Raw genomic sequence first — 23,551 nt, 5'->3', positions numbered from 1 at the left:
TCTTTGTATGTATTTTCCTTCCATCTCTAGGACAAACATGCTTTATTAGATGTAACACCAAATGCAGTCGACCGTCTTAATTATGCCCAGTGGTATCCAATTGTGGTGTTCCTTAACCCTGACTCTAAGCAAGGCGTGAAAACAATGAGGATGAGGTTATGTCCAGAGTCGAGGAAAAGTGCCAGGAAACTATATGAACGATCTCATAAACTTCGTAAAAATAATCACCATCTTTTTACAAGTGAGTATATTCAGTAGTGTAGAAGCAAAATGTTATGTTGTTCAAATGCTGAAGCTTTTATCATCTCTGCTTAGAGAACTTACTGTTGTTGATTTAAAAGCTAAAAATGTTTGGTTGAAAGGAAAAGAGTAATGAATGCCTGAATAGAAATTTGCGATAGTTTTGTATTCCTCAGACTGATGATAGGCAGGGTTGGATGATTTCTCCTCACTTGTGGCAATGTTCTAACCATAAGACCACATTGTTGTTCATCTTCAGCTACAATTAACTTAAATTCAATGAATGACGGTTGGTACGGTGCCCTGAAAGAAGCCATTCAGCAGCAACAGAACCAGCTGGTGTGGGTCTCTGAGGGGAAGGTATGGAGCCTCCTACTACTTTTTACACTCGTGAAATTTCACAACTGATAGAAATGCCTTTGAGTTACCATTCTTTTCTTACGAGAGAAATATTTTTAAGTAATTTTGGAAAAGCTAGCCTTTATAATGCTTTTTGTCATTTGTTTGTAGCAGTAATAAAACTGAAAGCTTGTTATAGTTCCTACTCAACCAAATTACTAATCTAATGGGATTTTCTGTTAAAGAATTCTCAGATTACACTAAAAGCAGTTTGACTCTGCCCTATCTGACTGGGGAGCTACAGCTTTGAACTTGTCCTCAGTTTCCTCCCCTGCAGGTGAAGGGATTTATGGCCTGAGAAGGGGTTTCTGTAAAGACAGGTAGTGTGTGGGAAGCGCTGCCCCCCATGGCTGTCAGGAGTGTTGCAGGAGCCAGCAGCCCACTAAAGAAAGCTCTAGGAAACATTGGAAGGAAACACTGTGCCCACATATTTTACATAGGAATTCTCTCTACCTCTCCCAGTGGCACCTGTAACATCCTTACAACCAACTGGAAAACAATAAACTAGTGATCTTTTTCTGGCTTTGAATTTTGGTTTTACATATACCCAATGGCTTGTTGAAGTAGCTGCTTTCTGTTGTTAGCCTGGTGTATAGCAGTCTTTGATGGGAAAGATCTGTTTGGTTTGAGAGACAATTGTTTCCTCAAGGTACACTGTAAAGGAATCTTTGTTTTTAAAGTCTTCTACCTTCATCAGATCCATGTAGTTGTTAGGGAATATTGAGAATCCTTCTGGGTTTTTGGCTTGTTTTCAGTTAAGTTTTTATATTGCCTTGTTGGTTTGAGTTCCATGTTTTGCCCCTGCATGGCCCCTCCCTGCCTTCCTCTGCCTGGCTACTGTGCAGATGCTCTGGCCATGCATGTTGCATGCTTATTGAGTCCCTATCCGGAAACATGTGACCTCTACAAGAAAAACTGCTAAATGTTTACAGCTAGAGGTAACATGACTGTTCTCAACTATAATAAAGCATCAGAATCATAATTGTTCTCATTGTGCACCAGCTTGGGAGATGGACTGTGCAGATGACGTAATAGGCCACACTGAATAACTTACATGTCAGCTTGGACACTGATAGGAAAATCCAAGTGGACAAGCGCACTACACCAGTTTACAGCAGCACACCGAGGTTTACTGCTTCAAGGCATTGATGGAAGGAGTGAGTCTTCTTAAGCTAGGCATCTGCAGCTACACAGTTCTCCTAGGACCCTTTGCCACCTAGAGTGCTGATATCTTTCACTCTTGAGCTAAATTCTTAAAATTAGTTTATAAATTTATTCCCCAAATGTACAAGGTTATACATACCTTCCTGTGAGTTTATTTTTTAAAAATCTACGAATCTTAATTTTCAGTTGTTTCTTTTTGTAATACTTTTGTATACGTAACTTGGTTTTGTTTTAAAATAAAGGACTACCCCAACTTTTTATATAAGAAAAACTATTACATTTAATATTGCCTAGTTTGATGCATTTTGTAAATCAGAGAAGTTATTACAACTTAAATCAGACTTGGTTTCTCTTCCCACCCCTTCCATCCAAATATGTTTTATCAGAATGACAGATTATTAAAGAAAATAAATTTTACATTTCCACCAACTTTCCTGAATTAACCATTTTGACTTAATTGCCACAGAAGTACTTTTTTTCATGATCTGGCACACTCTTATTTTCCCTGTGAAATCAAGAAACATCATCCTGAGATTTTCTTAATATTAAGATACAACATTTCCTACTTCAAAGCAGCCCATGGCTCTTGCTCACTTCTGTATTTCAAGAAGCTAGATAGATTGATGGATTCTGTGATTCTTCTGCAAGCTTTAAATCCTTCCCAGCAAGTTCAAGATTGGAGTAGATGGCAAGAACACTTCTCTTCAGCAGTAGCCATTATACATGTTAGAGATCAGTGGGAGAGAGTCTCCTGTAATGAAGCACAGCTCTGGGGTTTTCTGCCCCTAGCCTGGCAGAGCCTCCCCTCATCTGACCAGAAAGGCAGTGTTTGTGATCAGCCTCTCCCTGAAGCAAGTGAGGGCTGAAAAGCACTGTTGAGATCTGGCTCCTAAGACCACGATCTTGGCACAGCCGGCTCACAGAGCTGCACCACACCTGGTAGTTATTACTAATGCATCTGCCTAGAGAATGAATCTCAGCATTTCTCACATAGTAGTCCATGCTGTAATGGAAGAAATCCCTGTGATTTCAGGATTCTAGTTCCATCACTTCTCATGCAAGATCTTCAGAGACTGCTCTGTTTAATCCAAGTACTGGTTTCAAACTGGTGTCCTGTGACAGTCTATTGACTACAACCAGTAGTTCCCTTTCCCTCATGGACTTCTCAGTTTCTTCTGATCTGCTCTGAAGCTCATCACCAGACTGTTAGGAATTAACTCAAGTCTCAGTTACTTGCAAAAGAAAAACGTAACAGAGTTTTCCTTTTTCATCCATTGGCAACACTTCTATGAAAAACAAAGAATGTCTTCTTAATCGAGATAGCCATCCTACACATGATGGCCTTCTATTGTTTCATAAAAGCTTTAAAGGCTAAATGCCAATTCAAAAGAAAAATCTGTTTCCTAACTATAAATACAGTATTTCTTACTCAGCTTACTGTGGGGTTTATTTTCATAGCTGTTCTCACAAGTAGTGTTCTGTCAGTGTGCCCTTGTGTGTGTGAGCTTGGTTTAATGGCCTTCTCTTTCTTCGCCTTGCTTTTGGATGAAAAGCTAGTGACTAGGTTTATACCTGTTTGTCGTGCCAGAGTTCCTTCCTGTTCTCTGGCTGTGCCCTCGCTTTGTGCTAGCTAGTCAGCCACTTGGATTCATCCAAGCCCTTCCCATCTCAGGGGATGCTATGTGTATCTGCATGTGTGCTTGTACAATCTTCTTGACTTTCCTCATCAGAAATTTCAAGAAATAGATATGATTTCTCCAAAGAAAAATATTCTTTTCAATCTCTCTTGTAAAATAAAGGCCATCTCTTAAAGAACTACTGAATAAAATTTTTAATTTACTTTTATTTGACCCAGGCGGATGGTGCTACAAGTGATGACCTTGATTTGCATGATGATCGTCTGTCCTACCTGTCAGCCCCAGGTAGTGAGTACTCAATGTATAGCACGGACAGTAGACACACTTCTGACTATGAAGACACAGATACAGAAGGCGGGGCCTACACTGATCAAGAACTAGATGAAACTCTTAATGATGAGGTGGGGACTCCACCGGAGTCTGCCATTACACGGTCCTCTGAGCCTGTAAGAGAGGATTCCTCTGGAATGCATCATGAAAACCAAACATATCCTCCTTACTCACCACAAGCGCAGCCACAACCTATTCATAGAATAGACTCCCCTGGACTTAAGACAGCCTCTCAACAGGTAAGCAGCAAGCATTCGACGCTTTTAGTTAGAGGTGCATTATGAGGTTTGAGAATGTGGTGATAAGTTAAAGAATATACCTTTCTTCCTCAGATTACAACTTAATCTTGAATTTCAGATCGAGAGTACCAAGGGCTTTATTCTAAGTTTTCTGCGTTCATCTTACACAGCATTATATTGAAATTTTCAACAAAAATACAGCACATGAGGTCATAGTTAACATTGTTAATCAGCACACTGAATGTCTACCAATCATTATAAATTGAGCAGGAAGTTAGTAATAGTCAGAAACACTATATTGAAAACATTTTAAACACTTCACAGAAAGCAGAAGCCTCATCTCCAGTCCCTTACCTTTCGCCTGAAACGAACCCAGCACCGCCAGCCTCTGCAGCTAACCCTAACGTAAAGTTACCTAATGCCAATGTCAGACGGGAGGCGCTCACTCCAGCCCCTCCTTCCTCGCACGCATCACAGGCTGAGTCTTTAGGAGCACCAGGTGCTGAGGCAGCTCACACAGTGCTCAGAGATGAAGGACCGTCACTGCCGTCGCATGTAGACCCGACCAAGGTACCTACCTGTGCGCAGTGCTGCACTGACTGTTGCTCTCCATCACCCGGCACATGATAGAACCGCTTCGCCCTTTACGTTTTCCTCCTGCCTTTTTTTTTTAAACTGGGCTTTATACACTTCAATGCTTTCCAACAAGACAAATCATTTCAGTGTTGTAGTTTGCATGGCTTCCAATGGTTTATTGATTATTTGATAGCAAGCCTTTTAAGATTTGTGCTTCAATATTATTACTTTTAATTTTGATTTTAGTATCTTCTAGAATTCTTTAATATATAGTTGAGACTCATCATAACATTTTTATATTTATATAAATTATGGTGTACATAAATTTTCTTTGTGATTTTTACCTTCAGTGTCAAAATCAGATAGAATCAGGCATTCAGTAAATTAATTTTCTGCTAAATGAATAATTATCTTTACCTTACTTTCTGTTGGTACAAGCTAAAGTATAAATGCTTCTACCTGCAGTGTAAATTGTGAGCTTTCACTTGAGCTAGCTTTCTCTCTACTAATCTGCCATATCCCCATTAAAAATGGTAGGATATACCATGTCACATTTTAAAATCGTAACTTAATATTATCATTGCCTAATAAAATAGAACAGAATTATAAACAAGCCTTTGTCCTCAAATATGGGTTTTTTATGCAGGTGTATAGGAAGGAGGCATATCCTGAAGAAATGATGAGACAAAACCATATTTTAAAACAACCTGCTCTTGGTCACCCAGGGCAGAGGCCAGATAAAGAGCCAAATCTGGCCTATGAACCCCAAGTTCCATACATAGAAAAACAAGCCAGCAGAGACCTTGAGCAGCCTGCATACAGGTATGACTCCTCAAGCTACACAGACCAGTTTTCTCGAAACTACGACCATCGCCTACGATATGAAGATCGAATCCCTACCTATGAAGACCAGTGGTCATATTATGATGACAAACAGCCCTACCAACCTCGGCCTTCTTTTGATACTCAGCATCCCGAAGAGCCTTCAGAACGAGGTTATTTCCCGCGTTTTGAAGAGCCAGCCTCTCTGTCATATGACAGTAGACCACGCTACGAACAGTTGCCTCGAACCTCTACTCTCCGACATGAAGAGCAGCCAACCTCTGGATATGAGGTGCATAACAGATACAGGCCAGAAGCACAGCCCTATTCTTCATCAGGTCCTAAGTCATCTGAGCCTAAGTACTTTGACCAGTACCCACGAAGTTACGAGCAAGTACCGCCACAAGGACTTACCTCCAAAACAGGCCACTATGAGCCTCTCCATGGTGCTGCAGTTGTCCCTCCTCTGATCCCTTCCTCTCAACATAAGCCAGAAGTTCTGCCCTCGACTACCAAACCGCAGCCTCCGCCCCCGGCACTCCCTGAGGAAGAGGAGGATCCAGCGATGAAACCGCAGTCTGTGCTCACCAGAGTCAAGATGTTTGAGAACAAAAGGTCTGCCTCCTTGGAGAACAAGAAAGATGGCAGCGACACCGCCAGCTTCAAGGTAAGAAGGCAGTGTCTGTGGAGACAGCAGTGAGTTCAGAGTTCTTAGTTGTCTGCTTCCTCTTGATGATACCTTCTTGCTAACTCGCTCTTCCTTCTTCTCTGCAGCCTCCAGAAGTAGCATCGAAACCTCCAAGTGCTTCCCTCGCTGGCCCTAAGCCTGCTCCTCAGAGTCAGTTTAGTGAGCATGACAAAACGCTCTACAGGTGGGTGTGCTCTATCAGGCGTGAGTCTGAACAGGGATCCAGGAAAGCTAAGCAGCCAACTTTGCTGATGACCCCTGACACCCCCCCCACCACCACCCAGGGAGAGACCTGAGAGCTTTCATGTGCCCTTGTGGAAAAGTAGTTTATTGTTTGTTTGTTTGTTTTTAAAGCAAAAGGTTGAAACAAAAATTTTAAAGCCGTATTGCTTTCTCCATTTTAAGCACATTCAGAGTGTGAACTGTTAGTTTGTAGGAGTGAAAAACTCAAATTGGTTTAAATCACTAGAATGATTCATTGAGGAAGCGTGCATGAGGTTCTTGTCTCTGTGTTAACCACAGCACGACTGCTAACTCTGCGGTTTCTTGTATTCCAAAGAGAGCTGCTAAGGCTGGCCTTCGGGTTAAGGAGCGTACAGGCTATGTTCGAGGAGTAGAGAAGCCTGGCCCCTGCTCTTTGTCCTGTGCTCTCAACTATGCCCCTAAGTGGCAGCCTGGGCTCCCCCACCCTTGCATTTTCTGAATAAGGAACTAGCATACTCACCTGTTGGGAGACTTGTTTGGTTTCCTTGTCCTGCCCTCTAGGATTTGGGACAGATTGGGCTATTTGCTTATAATGAGAATCGTTTATCAGTCTTAGATTCAAGTTTTTAAAAATCCCCTTTAATCCCCAATTCTCAAAAGTCTCTCACTTTTGCTGACACTAACACATTGATATGGTTCTCTAGTATCTTTCCTCTTTAATTACTTCTCACCTATATGAAACCCCTTAACAAATGGTCATTGAGTTTACCAAGTTGAATTAAGGTAGTCGGAGGCAAAAGGAGCCTATATTTGCATATTAAGCGTGAGTATGTTATTTTAAAATATACATGCTGGTTGTTGATTATGCCATTAAATCCCAAATAATCACAGCTGTCAGGAAAAAGATGACAGCACAAAAATAAAACAAGTTAGACCAGTACTGAAGAACTACACCTGAGCCTGACCTCTGGCTTGTACATACAGACAAAAGGGAAAAAAATCAAGATAAGATTTTATGTTCATTGTCTTTTAAAATTAACACCTAGCAATTGGTTTTACTTGTTACTCATTACCAGGCTCCCAGAGCCTCAGAAACCTCAAGTGAAGCCACCTGAAGATATTGTTCGATCAAATCATTATGACCCTGAAGAGGATGAAGAATATTATCGGAAACAGCTCTCTTATTTTGACCGAAGAAGTTTTGAGTCCAAGCCTCCTGCACATATTCCTGCCAGTCATCACTCAGAGCCTGCCAAACCAGTCCATTCTCAGAGTCAGCCAAATTTTTCTAGTTATTCTTCAAAGTAAGTTGTTCACCTAAGATTTACCGTTAAAACTAGGATGAAACAGTTTCCGTTGTATAATGCAGAGTTCCGTTTGCTAAGGAGGTTGGATCCGGTGCCTGGCTCTGTGTTGGGCCACTTTCTAGAGCCTCTGGTATGTGGTTTTTGCTCTTAACCCTGACATCAGCAATACAGAGTTTTGACAGTTGCTAAAGTTAAGAGTTTTGGTGAAAAGAATGAACCAAAGCCCCTGAAGTGAAGCTGAGTCTTGAGTCTCTCCACATGTGGTGCACATTTAACGGTGATCTTTCCCTTATTTCTGTTTCTGTCAGTAAGACATAAAAATAGGTAGGGAAGGGGTCCCAGGGAGGATTCATAAAGATGAGGAAGAGCTTGTCTTTTTCTTATTTTGGAGTGTGGGGTGTTCTTAGAGACTTGTAATTCGGCTTTGCAGAGGATCAGGTGAGGTGGAGCGACAAGGTTCTTAGTCTTTTCTTCTCTGTCTGCTTCTCTCTTCTCTCCCTTGACTTCTGTTTTGGCGCAGTTTCTTCTTGTGCCTGGTGGATTTTATGCTCCTGCTGTTGGTACATCTCTGCTTGGATTCTGACAGACTCTGCTCCTGAGCATTGGGTCCGGTCCCACACAGGCACCCGTGGGCTCATACCTCCACAAAACCAGACCCATAGAAACAGAAAATAGATGGGGTTTGTCACAAAGGAATTTGTTTTTAAAATTATGGGAGCTGCTCAAGCAAATCCTAACTCAAAAGGCAGATAGTCTAGAAGGCAGGGTCCAAGAGATCCTTGGGAGTGTCTAAATTCAGGGAAGGACTACATTCTTTACCTGATAAACCTCACCTCAGGAGGTGAGAGGCATTTCATTCCAGCTGAAAACCCATTTCTAGTATACCTACCTTAGTCTTCTTTATTTTATTTTTAATTTTTATTTTATGTGCATTGGTGTGAGAGTGTCAGATTCCCTGGAACTGAGTTACAGACAGGTGTGAGCTGCCATTTGGGTGCTGGGAATTGAACCTGGGTCCTTTGGAAGGGCAGCCAGTCCTCTTAACCACCGAGCCATATCTCCAGCCCCCTAGCTTAGTCTTTTTTCAATAAATGGAACTGTGGCTCAGACACAAGCTATTACATGGGAGTTTTGTGTCCAAGATTATAGGTATGCACATTTTGACTGAACTCTACGCTTAGAATTGTCTGAGACTGTTATATAGTACTGAGTGAAGTTGTTTTAGAATGTGTTTTGAAACTTGTAACATTGAAGACCCAATTTAGTTACCCAGTTTCCTGAGACATCATTAGTAAAAATTTAGAACATTTCAGTCTCTTTAAATCTTTGTTTCCATTGAAGAAGCCAGTCTGTGAGAAGTACAGATGCAGACTTGATACTGCAGTGGAGATTGTATTAAGTCATATGTTTTCCTAGCACAACAGTAGACAGGTGCCTGGTAGCTTCTCAAGTCTGTTAAGCTCAGTTTTTGGTAAGGCAAAGGGGATATGCTAGAGTAGTCTCTTTTGTGTGTGTGTGTGCAGGAGTCTTTTGCCCGTATGTATGTATGTACACTGTACATGTGCATGTACATGCCTGGTGCCCACACAAACCAGAAGAGAGCATCAGATACCGTAGAGTTGCCATTACATGGTTCTAAACCACTCTGGCGGCTGGGAACTGAACGCAGGGTCTGCTGCAGAGAGCAGCAAGCACTCACAGGGTGCAGGTGGAGGGCGTGGGAGGATCAGCCTCAGGTTGTCTGGACTGGCAGCAAGTGCCTTACTTGCTGAGCCGCCTTCTTGGCCCAGAAGTAATCGTTTTTAAGTGGTCTTCTAAACTTGTCATTCTTGTTAAAAGGACCAAGGGATATAAAGAGATACTTTACCTTCTACATTCCTGATAAGGAGTAGGCTATAGCTTTAACAATACATTTAGGTCTAAATTTGCCAGTGAACAGATGAAAAGTTGTTTTTTGGCTTTTTGTTATTGCTGTTGCTGCTTTGTGTTTTGAGACACGGTTCTACTATGTTATGTATCTTTCTGTGTAGAACAGGCTGGCACTGAACTCAAATGACTGCCTCTGCCTCCCAAGTGCTAGGTTCAAAGGCATGCACCACTAGGTCTGGCTTGAAAAATATTTTTGATTTTATATCAATTTGATTTTTTATAGTGAAAATTTAGTTATTATGTACTATGTTACTTTCAGACAGGGTCTAAAACACTGCCTAGAGTACAGTATTTATTGAGTTAATGAAGCTCAGTAAGGGTACAGTATGCTAGGTGCATTAGTCATCCACTCCACACATCTGGGAGGAGCCAGTGTTAGGAATAGTTTTCACAGGTAAATTTTGCCATTGAATGAAATAGATAGTTCTGCCATTTTACTTTCTAAGAACTAAGTATAAGAGATAGATTGATGGCAGGTAGTACTTTTTAGTTGTTGTTGATGATGTGACATCATTAGAGGAGAGAAGCTACTCGTGTCATATGGCAGTTTAACAAATAAGTATCTACTCAACACGGGATTTAGCTTAACTGCTAGAGGTGGATGAGGGCTTGCTAGAAAGGAGAAGAACATGGTTGATCATAGCCGTGTTTGAAAGGTCCATGCTTTTGCATTTGCCAGTTCATCTTATTAAGGTATACCTGTCATATTGTGTCCCTTCTCTTGTCTTACTTACGTCATCTCTTTTGCACAGCCTTTCTTTTTCATTGTGATCTGTTTATTCCGAAGGTGCTGATTATGACCTGATTAGTGCTCTTTGTCTTGTTTCATTACTTTCTCCGTGTGTGTGTGTGTGTGTGTGTGTGTGTGTGTGTGTGTGTGTGTATGTGTATGTGTATGTGTGTGTGTGTGGTTGAGACAGGGTTTCTTTGTGTAGTCCTAGCTGTCCTGGAACTCAGAGATCTGCCTGCCTTTTTTTCCTTTGATTTTTGCATGGTTTTTAGTGTTGTGCCCAGGATCTGAGGTGTGATGGGCAAATACTCTAGGGAGCAACACCCTATCCTGGCTCATTTCTCTCCTTGTCATTAGCTGCTGTGGTGTAGGTGAGCAGAAGTTGAAGTGAGTGGAACCAGATACATTGTCTTCACTGGCTGCAGCAGCTAAAATATGTGGGCTGGGTGGGCAGGCAAGGCATAACTAAGTTAACTGTGCTAATACATTGCTGATGCCCTTGGCTCAGTGAGAATTAGCGGTATGTCCTGTTAGGAAGCAAATTACGTTAAGATTGTGATGTTGGTTAATATTTTAAATGACATTTGAGTTCTGTTTGCTATAATCGTAGTTAGATTGACCGTTTTCTTTCATTTTTCTATTGCGCTTGCTTTGCCATCACCTAGATTTCTTGGCTCTTACACTAGCTCTGACTACTTGAAAAGGAACATCAAGTGGTAAGACTGGCATTGATGTGAGGCTGTTCCATGAGATGTCCCTCACTGTGTCATTGGCATTATGTGCACTTTCGGATCTCAGTGTCTTCTTCTTAACATTGAAGTCTAATGTGTGTAAGCAAGGTACCAGCTAATTTTGAAGCTAATCATAAAACTAGATTTCTTCAACAAAAATATTGTATGAAACCAATGCCCGTTCAAATACATGTCATTGTCTGTGCACATAATGCCAGTGCAGCTTGGCACTCTGCAGTAAGGCTCAGGGGGCAGTGTTGAATTATGGGTCTATTTAGATTTCTTTTGTTTAAATCTTACATGTTACTTATTAACAATTGGCAATTAAAAAAAATAAGGATACCTGGCACACTTTTGACTAGATAAGCCTTGTAAAGTAAAGCAGTGTCTGCTCCTCTAGCAATCATTAAACAGGTCAAAAGAGGAAGAAACCAGGGCAGATTTTAAAGGTACCCTGTTTTTCCAGTGTTACTGGAGCCCAGCTCTGCCCATCCATTGACTGACTGGCCAATTTTGCCTGATAACAGCTAAGTTAATAGCTGTGTCAGAGGCCCTATCACTCAAAAAGGCAAGACTATTTATTTATCCGGCTCTTCACTGGAAAAGCTTGCTGAACTTGGGTCTATGGCATCGTATATTGTAGTGCTTTGAGCATGCCTGACGCCAAGATTTTTACCTGATACAAAATTACAAGTTAGTTTAAGGAAGGTTTGTGCCAAAATAATAGTCCTTAAAATCTTTGCAAAACTTCCTTAAATCTATTTTTATAAATATCACAAATATTAAAAAGTATACCCAAATTTCATCCGCCTTCTAATTGATATCTTCTGGATGTTTTACTAATATTCTTCAAGTATCTGTGTTGTCTTGACATTTCTTGTGCTGATGAATTTGTTTGTATATTTTGGTAGAGTAGCTACCTATACTCATGAGAATAAATTGTGTGACATTTCTAGATACTTTTTTTTTATATTTAAGGATATTTTAGAAATGATAGCTTGTTTTGTAATTGTTCATTTTCCAATATTGGAATTTCTTCTTTTTTTTTTTCTTTTAAACAGGGGAAAACCTGAAACTGATATTGTGGATAGATCGTTCAGTGAGAAGCGCTATGATCCAATCCAAGCCACACCTCCTCCTCCTCCATTGCCCTCACAGTACACCCAGTCAGCTCCACCTATGTCCAGCTCTTCTCTCCACACACATTCCAAAGGTGCTCAGGGTGAAGGTAGGAAGTTAAGAAGTTGACATGTCACTTACTATAATCAAGTAATATTTATAAAGTTAAATTCTTACAGTTTTGAAGCTTAGATCACTTTAATGTTTAAAGAAAATATGCTCAGAAAAGTGTTTGAGTTGGTAACAGTGAAAAAGGTTTTGTTGAAATGTATCTTATCTGGGCACGGTAGTTCATGTCTTTAATCATAGCACTCTGGAGGCAGAGTCAGAGTTAGATGGGTCTGAGTTTAAGGCCACCACCTTGGTCTACATAGTAAGTTCCAAGCCAGCCAGGACTACAAAGTAAGTCTCACAGGAAAGAAAATGTTGTGTGTGTTGTCTACTGTTTATATAAATGACCATTATATCGGATGAGCCTTGTAGCTACATGAATTTTTGTCTTTTTATTTATCTTTTTAACCTAGCTTAATTTTATGCCTGTCTCCAAATCTTCTTGAAAGCAGTACCTGTTAACTGGTATGCCTCAGTTGAAATACTTGAGGGGCATGGAGATGGCTCAGTGGGTAAAGGTGCTTCACGGGTCCAGCCAGCCCTGGACCCCACCCGACAGAAGGAAAGAGCTAACTCCAGCCAGTGCTGTACTGACACACTATCACTCCCAGTGGCACGTGCACGCTCGTGCACGCAGGCGCGCGCGCGCGCGCGCGCGCGCGCGCGCGCACACACACACACACACAAGATGGAATTTATATATTTGTATATTGCTTTGTAAAACCTGTTTTGCTCCATCTTAAAATATGGACATAAGAAAGCCATATAGTCTGACACAGAAAATATCTTACATTTTTACTCTTCAATAAAAATCTTGACAGACCTAGCTTACTTATTTGAATAGCTAGATAATATTCGACCGTAACATAATGCAGTTTGTCCATTCTCTTCTTGGCACTTGTTAGTACCTCTCTATTCGATGGGAGTCAAATTGGAGGATGTCAGTCTTGAAGCATACCAGTTATTGTACACGTAAGTGATACTGGAGCTTTTCGGCTGCATGAGATGCATGCCTCTAGCTCTGGTGCTTTGTAGGCAAGGGCCAGCCTGAGCTACACAGCAAATTCTGTGCACAGTTGAGAGATCTTTCTCAAGAAAAAGAAACAAATGGTAAAGGCAGACATCTTCTGCTGGTTCCCATCCCTTAAGTGATGCTAGCTATAGGATTTTGTTAGTGTTTGTTTTACAAGGTGGCTTTTACCACAGTCTCTATTCTTAATTTGCTAAAAGCGTTTTGTTTACATTTTACCATCGTAGGCTGGAGAGGTAGCTCGGTGTTTAATAGCTTCTGATGCTCTTCCAGCAGACCTCAGTTTTGCTCCCAGCACCACATCAGGCAACACTCAGCTATCTGTAATTTCAGTTTCAAAGACTCCAACATCGTCTTCTGGCCTTCACAGGCACCAGTTACATACCTGGTGAACATACATGAAGTCTCACTCACATGCATATACAATTTTTATAAGCCACTGGGCAGTGGTGAAGCATGCCTTTAATCCCAGCACTCAGGAGACAGGCAGGTAAATCTCTGTGAGTTCAAGGCCAACCTGATCTTCAGAGCAGGTTCCAGGAAAGCTAGGGCTACACAGAGAAAGAACCCTGTCTTGGGGGAGCGGGGAAAGTCTATAAAATTAAAAATTTTTCTCACATTAACATGACCATCTGATTTTTCTACTTTTTTATCTTAATATGGTTACATACACATGAACAATTTGGATTAATATTTTTCCTGAAACAGCTTTGTCTGGTTTTGTTATCAGTGCTGTACTAGTTTTCATAAAAGAGATCATAGGACACATTCCCAGCTTTTCTATTTTCTCTCTTTTTAAAAAAAACAAAAACAAAAACAAAAGACCTGGCATTACACCAGCATTCCTTTTCCTGTGATCCTAAGAACTTGTGTGGTTCTGCTCTACGTTGCTTCAGCAGAGTGTGGCTGTTCCTGCTAGTCCACATTGGCATGGGCACTTGGACTTGTCGGACTGCTCAGCTTTGCCCTTTTCCCGTTTGTGCAGTAGTCTTTAATGACTAGTTTATTCTTGTTTATTTCATGTTTCCCTGATGGATGGATAGATCAGGGTCTTACTACACAGTACCTGGAGTTTTTACTTTCGTTCTTACAGAGAGACAGATGTTCGGCACTTCTGTACAGAATGTACCACTTATATTTTCTAAGTATCTTCTCCCAGTGTGTGGTTGCTGGGTCTTTGTCTTTTTAATGCTTTAAGGGTGAGTTTTCAATACTGATGAGTGTCATACAATCAAATTTGTCCTCTGTTTCTAATTTTTGGTAGATAGTGGGGCAAAGTTACTCAAGGTATCTTTTTCAGGGGTCAATGCTTTCATGGCCTCATGCTGAATCTGATACAACAGGATATACTACAACTTGTGTCCTTCAATATCAGACAGGACCCAGACTGCACATCAGTGCCTGGAGACGTTATCCCAGGGAAGAAAGAAAGAAAGGGTTGTTAAAATGGGTTTCAGGAAGTTTTTAAATGTGTGTATGTTTGTTTTTTAGGCAATTCAGTGTCACTGGATTTTCAGAACTCATATATGTCTAAACCAGACCCACCCCCGCCTCAGAGTAAGCCAGCAGCGTTCAGGCCACCAGCCCGGGAGGACTCTGCTCAGACTTTCTATCCACAGAAGAGTTTCCCAGAGAAGGCTCCAGTTAATGGAGCCGAGCAGACTCAGAAAACCGTCACTCCAGCCTACAACCGATTCACACCAAAGCCCTACACAAGTTCTGCCCGGCCATTTGAACGCAAATTTGAAAGTCCCAAGTTCAACCATAATCTTTTGCCAAGTGAAACTGTACATAAACCTGAATTGTCTTCAAAAACTCCCACTTCTCCAAAGACTCTTATGAAAGCCCATAGTTCAGCACAGCCTCCCGAGTTTGACAGTGGAGTTGAAACTTTCTCTATCCATGCAGATAAGCCTAAATATCAAATGAACAATATCAGCACCATGCCCAAGGCTGTTCCTGTGAGGTAAGATATTTATTGGCCTTTATTTAAAGGGCTGCCTGATATATATATATTTTTTTAAATGGGAAAGGAATGTGGTCAGAGATAAGATCTTGCTATGAAAGCCATAGCCAGGATGGCTTTGAACCCCACAGTGATCTTCCTGCCTCAGCCTCCCAAGTGCTGGGATTATAGGTATGCAACTGTAGTTAGAAGTAGTTTATGTGATGAAACTTGAAATGATAATTTGAATTATACCTGTAAACTGAACTTATTATAGTGAGGTATAAGATGTTAATGAAATTATAAAGCAAATGAGCATACAGCATCCATAGGTATTGTCATTATCCATATATCAGCAATAACTAAGATTGAAGGACAGAAGGCAGTTTGCCCAACCAGCATCACATGGCTCGGGTGCTGCTAAGCCATTTAGCCCTAGCCATCTAATCTCAGAGTTCGTATCTTTAGGTAACTATGACTTCCTATAGCCACTTAACTTATCTTCTACCAGTGGGGGTTACATTTGAAGAATAGTAAACAAGTTTATCTATTCCTCATTTACTGTTTATTCAGCTAGGGTACAGAAAAGAATAGAAATGTAGTGAACCCAAAATGGCTATTGAAAACCGTAGTAAGAAGGTTAAGTCTACCTAGAGCCTCACCTGGGCAGTCTTTCCTGTCTGCTTGTTAAATAGTAATCCATCAGAAACATCTGACCACATACCGACTCAGCTCAGCCTCTTTAGTAAATATTTTCATGTCATCCATGAAGGAGGACTCACAGGTAGACCCAAGGACCAGGAGGGCCACCTGAAGTCTGCATCTCAAGATGGATTTGTCAGTCTACCTTCCTGTAGTCGATCCAGCAGGGCTCTTGCTATGCAGGGCCTCCATGGTGTGACCACAACAGATGACGGGCTCTAGTCCCTTTCCATTTGCTTTAGGAGTCTACCCCTGACCCTGCAGTCATGCTGGAGAGAAACTGTGGCTCCCCTTCATACACTAAATGCTGTTAGTTCATCTCTTCTGTCACATTCAAGCTCTGGCTTAAAACTACTTCACAAAGTCTTAATAGCCCAACTTCCAATTTGGAAACATTCATTGATACTATGTCCTCTGCCTTTGGCAACATTTTGTAGTAAGTCACCTTGCTCTATCCTTCTTGGGTCTTTGAAGTACACCGTACCAGAGCACCTTACCTTTTAGAACCTTGTAGGCTTTACCTTTGGCAGCCTGGGCATCTAGGATTCAGGGTGTACTAAGAAGGGCAGTGAGTGTGCACACTGAAATTCCAAAGTCTACCAAAATCTCCATTAGAAATACTCTTTTCCATTTGGGCAGTGCTGGGCAAGTGCTGGGCTGACGAGCTCCTTTCCCAGCCCGTATTGTTTTCTGTGTTACCAGCTAAAGTGTGACTCGGCGTGATTTAGAGCACCCATTTCATGGATGTTCACTGTGTTGCTTAAGACCCATGGTAGCTGTTAGGGCAAAGTATCGTGTTTGGTATATTGAAATTACACTGGTAACTATAGTAACCGATTCTTTACCTTCAAAAAGGCAGTCTGGACTTTTCCAGAAAGAGTATGCTCTTAGTTATCCCTCTGAATAAGATCTTGCACTAAAAACTTGACTTGTTTAAATAAGCAACTTCTAAAGTGCTCGGAGAAATAAAGTTAAGCACGTACATAATAGTAATAAAAGGAAAGCCCATGTGTATTATTAGGATTTTCACTTGCCATTTCTGACCCCTCAGTCCTTCAGCTGTGGAAGAAGATGAAGATGAGGATGGTCACACTGTGGTGGCTACAGCCCGAGGCATATTTAACAGTAATGGTGGTGTGTTGAGTTCCATAGAAACTGGTGTTAGTATAATTATCCCACAAGGAGCCATTCCTGAAGGAATCGAGCAAGAAATCTATTTCAAAGTCTGCAGAGACAATAGCATCCTCCCACCTTTAGATAAAGAGAAAGGTAAGTGTGCTTATTGTGTGCTTCACTGTAATAACTCAGGCATTGTCCAGAGTGTACCTCACTGTTGACAGTGGCAGCCACAGGAGTAAGCTGGAAGCCTCGAAATGTTTTAGGCCAAGCACAGCGTTTCCTGTGGACAATGGAGGGCTCTCACATGAGCTTTCTGCAGAGAAGTGGTTTCACTAGCATGTGGAGGTCGGGCCCAAAGGAGGCATGGTGGCCTTCTACACAGAGTGCTTCTACTTTCAGTGTGAAATGAAGTGATGCCACATGACTGCCAGGTTGTTTGCCCTTCTGTCTCAAGATCGTTAAGTCTCATCGACTCCAGAAGGCTTTGTCCTGCCTGTAACTGTTAGCTCAGGAGCCAGCAACCAGACACGCAGCATAGTGACTGAAATGTCCTTAGAAGGGGGTGTAGCCTCTTTCTGAACAGTCTACGGGACCGAGGAGGGCTCTGATTTTCACAGCCTTCCTGGAGTCATGGGTATACTACAGTAACCACCTGTGCTGTGATCTCCTTAGCAGTTTGGAGTTCATTCACTCCATGTGGCACTGTAACCCACCTTCTTGAGATACTGTTTTCAAAACAGTAGGACTGACACTGTTGGCCCTGCTTGAATCCCTGAATGCATGTGTAGCGAACACCTGGAAATAAATGAAGGCACAGACTTGCAAGGTGGTTCAGTGGGCAAAGGTGCTTGCCACGGAGCCTGGAGATCTGCATTTGACCCCCGGGGCCATGTAATCAAAGGAGAGAACTGACTCCTGCAAGTTACATTCTGACCTCCACCAACACAGCGTGTGTGTGGTGTGTGTGTGCGTATGCATGTGCCCACATACACACATCCCAAATCAATAAGGCTTTTTTCAGGAAAATATGTAACATTTGCAAAAAGGATATTGAATGTTTTATGCTCTAGACCTATATGATGGAATGCAGTAGCTACTGGTTATATGGGATTATTTAATACTAGAAATGTAAAATAAGGACCTCAGAGTCTGCATGTATTGGTTATGTGTTGAAATATTGTTTCAGCCACATAAGTAAGATAAAATATTAAAATGGATGTCACATCTTTTTACTCTAATTTATCTATTAAAATCTTATAAATTACAGTTGTAGCTTCCACTGTCTTTTTCTTAGCACTGTTATAGAGCTATCTTCATTTGACTTGAGGAAGCATGCACGGGGATTGAGGACTGTGTCTAGAAGGAAGACTTCATCTCTCTTGCCCTTCTTTCTCCTTAACTCAGGTGAAACTCTGCTGAGCCCCCTCGTGATGTGTGGGCCCCATGGCCTCAAGTTCCTGAAGCCCGTGGAGCTGCGCCTGCCACATTGTGCGTCTATGACTCCTGACGGTTGGTCTTTTGCTCTAAAATCATCCGACTCCTCGTCGGGTATGCGGTCTTCACTCTGTCCTTTGGGGCTTTGGGTACTGTCATTGATTAATGCCTGACCTCTTGGTGCTCCCCGTGCTGTGTGTGAACAGGTCTTCACTCTGTCCCTGTGGCCTTGTAAGCATCACTGATAGTTGAGATTTATTGTGGTACCTGTGTCATAAATGCATATGGAACCATGGAGACTCTTCTCTTTTAATAATTGGTGATTTGGCTAAAGATTGACTCTTCTTGGGGTTCCAAAAGATTTTATGATCTATCAGATTTTTCAAGATGCAGAATATTTATACTAATCTTAGAGAAAGTTTTCACAGTGATGATACTTGGCCATGGGTTTGGTTTTTTTTTTTTTTTTTTCCAGCGTGAACCTCTAAGTAACTCCTGTTATGTACTATTTAAGTGACTTTTGCTCATTGGCTCATGATTTCAAGGCTTCCATTGCATTTTCATATTTCTCACTTGAGTAACTCAAAAGTCAGTCTTTTTTGTTTGTTTGTTTTTCCTGTTATTTTGGTGCCTGCCCTGGATCTCACTCTGTAGAACAGGCTGGCTTTGAACTCACAGAGATCCACCTGGCTCTGCCTCCCAAGTGCTGGGATTAAAGACGTGTGCCACCACGGCCCAGCAAAAGTCAGTTTTTATTACCAATATTGTTCACTCTAACAGGAGCTATAGGAAAACAAAAATTTAAAGTTTTACTCCTAAATTTTTATAAATCATTGAGCATTGGTAAGTTTCAGTTTAGTCCAGTATGAAATAAAGGTTATAATAGATAGAAAGATTACAACAGGATCAAATTTAAATGGTCCCTGGGAGAAAAGCATTGTAGACTAGCTTTAAGTAGTAATTAAGCACTATTTAAAATGCACATTCAGATGCAGGGAGAATGTTGTAGGTTTGAGGCAGCTTCATCTAAACTGCCTGCTGTACTCACTTGTGCTGTAAGTGACCTTACATCATGTACAAAGGAGCTACACGTTTGTCATTTCCAGTGTTTCTGTGGTACTGTTTGATTGTACTGAGACCACTGGCGTGTGTTCACCCAGAAAATAAGTACACCTTCATGTAATCCTGTGCAGCAGTAGGCTACATTGCCACTGCAAACCTGTTCTGTAGGCATAGAGTTGGTAAGTACTGACTTCAATCAAAAACTTAATGGTGATGCCTTTGCTTTCCAGAGTTGTCTAATTTTCTCACTGTCTGGATTAATTGTCCACCTGTATCTGAAATTCAATGACTCTTTATTAAACCATTTATTTTATTATTGAATGTGTTGTGTATCTTACTGAACACAGGGTACACAGCTGGTATAGTTGATAGTCAGCCATTTGTTGTAGGGGCCGCCTGGTAGATTGCAAGAGGGTTAGTGGTTTCTCTGGCCTCAAGTCTGTGGATGCCATTTGTGACAGAAGCATCTCTATACATTGTCCACAGCACAGAAACACTCCTGGCCATGGACTATTATAAGGGAAGGAAAAGTCAGCAGCTTTGATTCTCTGCTCCATTGGCTACCTCAGAGACTAGAGTTTCCCATCATTCACAGTTCATGTCCACTACCAGGTCATCATGCAGGGTACAAATCTGAACATACCAAGAGCTTCTTCAAAACTCAAAACACCCAAGACCTACCTCCGATCTACTGAGCCTGTGGGTGTTGGAGTTCCCTTAGCGGATTGATTGTATTGCACACCCGGAGTGTGGGAGCTCTGGTGCAGTCTTGCTGGTTTGGATTGGTAAGGAGGAAGAGTCTAGAGGAACTAGGTTCTACGAGTCTTTGCGGAAGGAATGTCCTGTGTGTGCATAACTGAGTGTGAGCAGTGTTGTTTTCTCACACTCGCTAGAGTGGGTTACTGTATAGTGTCACACAGAAGGAAGGGGTTGTTAATAGTGTTGTACACTGAGGAACAGCTTCAACGAACCGTCTCCTGAGTCTTTATAACGAATTTGATAACAGAAGAGACATCTAAAACAGCTTCGAAATGCTTGCAGCTGGCAGGCCTGCTTTAAGTACAAGTTTGGATGGAAGTATAATATTTGAGGAGATAGAAGAAAATTCTACCTGATACATGTGTTTATGTTTGTTTATAATAGCAAAGCATTGTGAAAAGCAGTCCAGAAAACCATTAAGTGACACCAGAATCTTTTTCTCTCATAGGTGACCCTAAAACCTGGCAAAACAAGTGTCTTCCTGGAGATCCAAATTACCTGGTTGGAGCCAACTGTGTTTCTGTCCTGATTGACCACTTTTAGTTCTTAAGAGGGTAGGAACCGGACTAAGGAACGTGAACATGGACTGAACTTACTAAATCTAAATGAAACCACTCGACTGAGTATTATATTTTCTTAGAATTTATACTGCAATTCTTAGTATTAAGCATTTGTTGGAACTGATGAAGATTAGTGAGCATGCCCCTGAACCACGGTCAGAAAACATGCTACAAGCTACATGTCATTGAGTGAAGAACTGTCCGGCATTGGCTAGAGGTTCAAAGATATTTTGCTTTGTAATGATTTTTGTACTTTTTTTATGGTCACTGCTTAACTTCACATACTGATTTCCGTTAAAAAATACCAGCCAGTAAATGGGGGTGCATTTGAGTTCTGTTCTTTCCAAAGTACACTCAAACTTTATTACGGCCTTGGCCTAGCATACACATTTTATTTTATTATGCATGAGGTAATGTGCACACATTTTTTTACAAATGCACCTGGAATATATAACCAGTGTAGTGGATTTAACAGAAATGTACAGTGGGGGGATTTATAACTTTGGGAGGGGGGGGTCAAATGAAGACAATTACTTATTGTATATGAAAACACATTTCTCTTAGGGAAGGACACCAAAGCATGTGAGCCTGGTTCCATGGCCTCTGAATCTATAAATTAACATATCACCACAGACATCTAACCAGCAGGAATGCCTTACCCTCATGTTTTTAATTCTTAGATCATTTCGCTGTGTACTACTAAGTTTTTATGAGTTTTGTGCATATCTAGATACTGTATCATGAAAAAGATTGAGTAAATTGTGGATGTGATGGTTTCAGAAATGTGTAATCACCCAGAGGAAAATAATGGTGTGACTTAAAATCTTTTTTTTTTTTTTTTTTTTGACAATGGGGCGTGGTGGTCTTCTGTTCTCTGGGCTATGCATCTGAAATGTTTGATGTTTTCAGGACGCATGTACATAATGCGTGCATACCACTTTTGTTCTTGGTTTGTAAATTAACTTTTATAAACTACATTTTTATACATAAACAGAACCAAGTTTCTAAGGCTACCTTTGTATTCTCTCCTGTACCTCTTGAGCCTTGAACTTTGACCTCTGCAGCAATAAAGCAGCATTTCTACACATACAAGGTCATTTTTTTAAGAAAAAGAATGCACAGAGTTGTTACATTTTTAAGTGCTGCATTTAAAAGATACAGTTACTCTAGTTTGATTAAATTCTTGCAAAGTATCCCTTCTGTAAAATTTGTGATACAATGCTGTGCCCTAAAGTGTATTTTTTTACTAATAGACAGTTTATTATGGCACATCAGCACGATTTCTGTTTAGATAATACACCACTACATTCTGTTAATAATCATTAGGTGTGGAAGAATTTCTTTTGTGGTTATTAAAAAAAAAAACTCAAATTTCTAAATCTGCAAGAATAAAACTTTTTAAAATACAGTACTAGTTTGGTTTATTTGCCATGTTTCCCATTTCAAGCAACTTTTTAATACTGTTTTAATTTGTTTTAATGTGTGTTGTGAGCACATGTAGGCTAGAGATGAACATAATCTGTCCTCCTCTGTTGTTTTCTGACTTAGTTTTTGAGGCAGGATCTTGCACTGAACATGGAGTGCTCCGATACAGTCGGCCTGGCTAGCAAGATCCAAGGATCCACCTGTATCTGCTTCTCTACTTCCCAGCATCACTGGGGTTACAGACACAGTCCACCACCTACTTCCTCAGTTTCTGTGTGGGTGCCGGGCATCCACACCCAGGTCCTCACGCTTGTATGACAACCACTTTTTACACACTGACCCCTTTGTCAAGCCCCTGTAATCCTCTGTAGAGCCTTTGCACTAATCACCCACATCACCTGCCATCCTCGGTAAGCTACTATACATGCTGAGTCTTGTTCCCACAGCCACTGTGTACTATAGGTTAGGCATGCTCATCAAAGGCTAGTAGGCCAACTGCAGCTGCTCTGTGTTCTCTACACTGTGTTTATTCTTTAGGACAGTTTGTGCAGACCTCTCCCCCAGAACAGTTTATAACTTGGGCATTTTTTTTTTTTTATGCCACTGCTTTTGGAGAAGAAAATGACTTTTAATGGCTCCAAATATCCACTCTGGTAATCTTATTTAATACCACCTTCACTGACATTGAAGTCATTTCTGTGCTGGTTTAGTGTACAGCTATGTGAATGTAGCCCATCTCTGTGGGTTTTTGTTTCTTTTTTGAGGATATAATTTATATGCATGTTACCTTTTTTTTAGTCTATAGTTCTCCAAATTTTGATAATTACATCCTGCTTGCCTAGGAAACCATGTACCTAAGAAAACTAAAACTGACTTTTGTTAAAACATTACCATAGTCAATCTGTAGAACAATTTCTTCACCCCACTCTGAGAATACCTTGTATACGTGTAGACTCCACCCCTCTTCCAGCCCTTGGTAACTTAGAATCCCTTTTCCGTTGCCATAGCTTTGCCTCTTTGAGGATGTCATAAGTGGGGTCCTACAATATATAATCTAGGAGCGTGGCTTCTTTCACATCACATGATGCAGTTGAGCTTCATGTATGATGTTGCAGCTGTTTGTTTCCGTAGTTGTTCCAGTGTGTGGCTGTACTGGAGTTCGTATATCCATTCTGCTTGAGGAACTTTGGGGTTGCTTCCACATTTGAGAGGTTGTGCGTACGTGGCTATAAGCATTTACATACAAATTTGAATATAACTTTTGTTTCGCTTGACTGTAACTACCTAGC

At 41.1% G+C, this 23,551-nt stretch overlaps 1 protein-coding gene across 12 annotated transcripts in view; it reads left to right on the top strand.

Annotated features, from left to right (window-relative positions):
• Tjp1 (tight junction protein 1) overlaps nucleotides 1–22,245 on the top strand; it is a 256,337-nt gene extending 234,092 nt beyond the window's left edge. For 4 of the 12 annotated variants that reach the window (XM_076544388.1, XM_076544407.1, XM_076544421.1 and 1 more), the window contains 12 exons: nucleotides 31–241; nucleotides 500–600; nucleotides 3,659–4,009; nucleotides 4,334–4,579; nucleotides 5,232–6,074; nucleotides 6,182–6,279; nucleotides 7,376–7,603; nucleotides 12,058–12,224; nucleotides 14,748–15,222; nucleotides 16,955–17,172; nucleotides 18,427–18,570; nucleotides 20,726–22,245. In XM_076544388.1, coding sequence (XP_076400503.1) covers nucleotides 31–241; nucleotides 500–600; nucleotides 3,659–4,009; nucleotides 4,334–4,579; nucleotides 5,232–6,074; nucleotides 6,182–6,279; nucleotides 7,376–7,603; nucleotides 12,058–12,224; nucleotides 14,748–15,222; nucleotides 16,955–17,172; nucleotides 18,427–18,570; nucleotides 20,726–20,820 — 3,177 coding nt within the window. In that variant the 3' untranslated portion in view covers nucleotides 20,821–22,245. The remainder of the gene's footprint in view (nucleotides 1–30; nucleotides 242–499; nucleotides 601–3,658; nucleotides 4,010–4,333; nucleotides 4,580–5,231; nucleotides 6,075–6,181; nucleotides 6,280–7,375; nucleotides 7,604–12,057; nucleotides 12,225–14,747; nucleotides 15,223–16,954; nucleotides 17,173–18,426; nucleotides 18,571–20,725) is intronic. The other 8 variants (XM_076544393.1, XM_076544423.1, XM_076544417.1 and 5 more) reach the window with 5 other exon arrangements.
• Nucleotides 22,246–23,551: the final 1,306 nt, after the last annotated feature.

This window comes from Peromyscus maniculatus, chromosome 1 (assembly GCF_049852395.1).
Source record: "Peromyscus maniculatus bairdii isolate BWxNUB_F1_BW_parent chromosome 1, HU_Pman_BW_mat_3.1, whole genome shotgun sequence".
In the NCBI taxonomy this organism is placed as follows: domain Eukaryota; kingdom Metazoa; phylum Chordata; class Mammalia; order Rodentia; family Cricetidae; genus Peromyscus; species Peromyscus maniculatus.
This window is presented reverse-complemented; position numbering and strand designations above follow the sequence as displayed.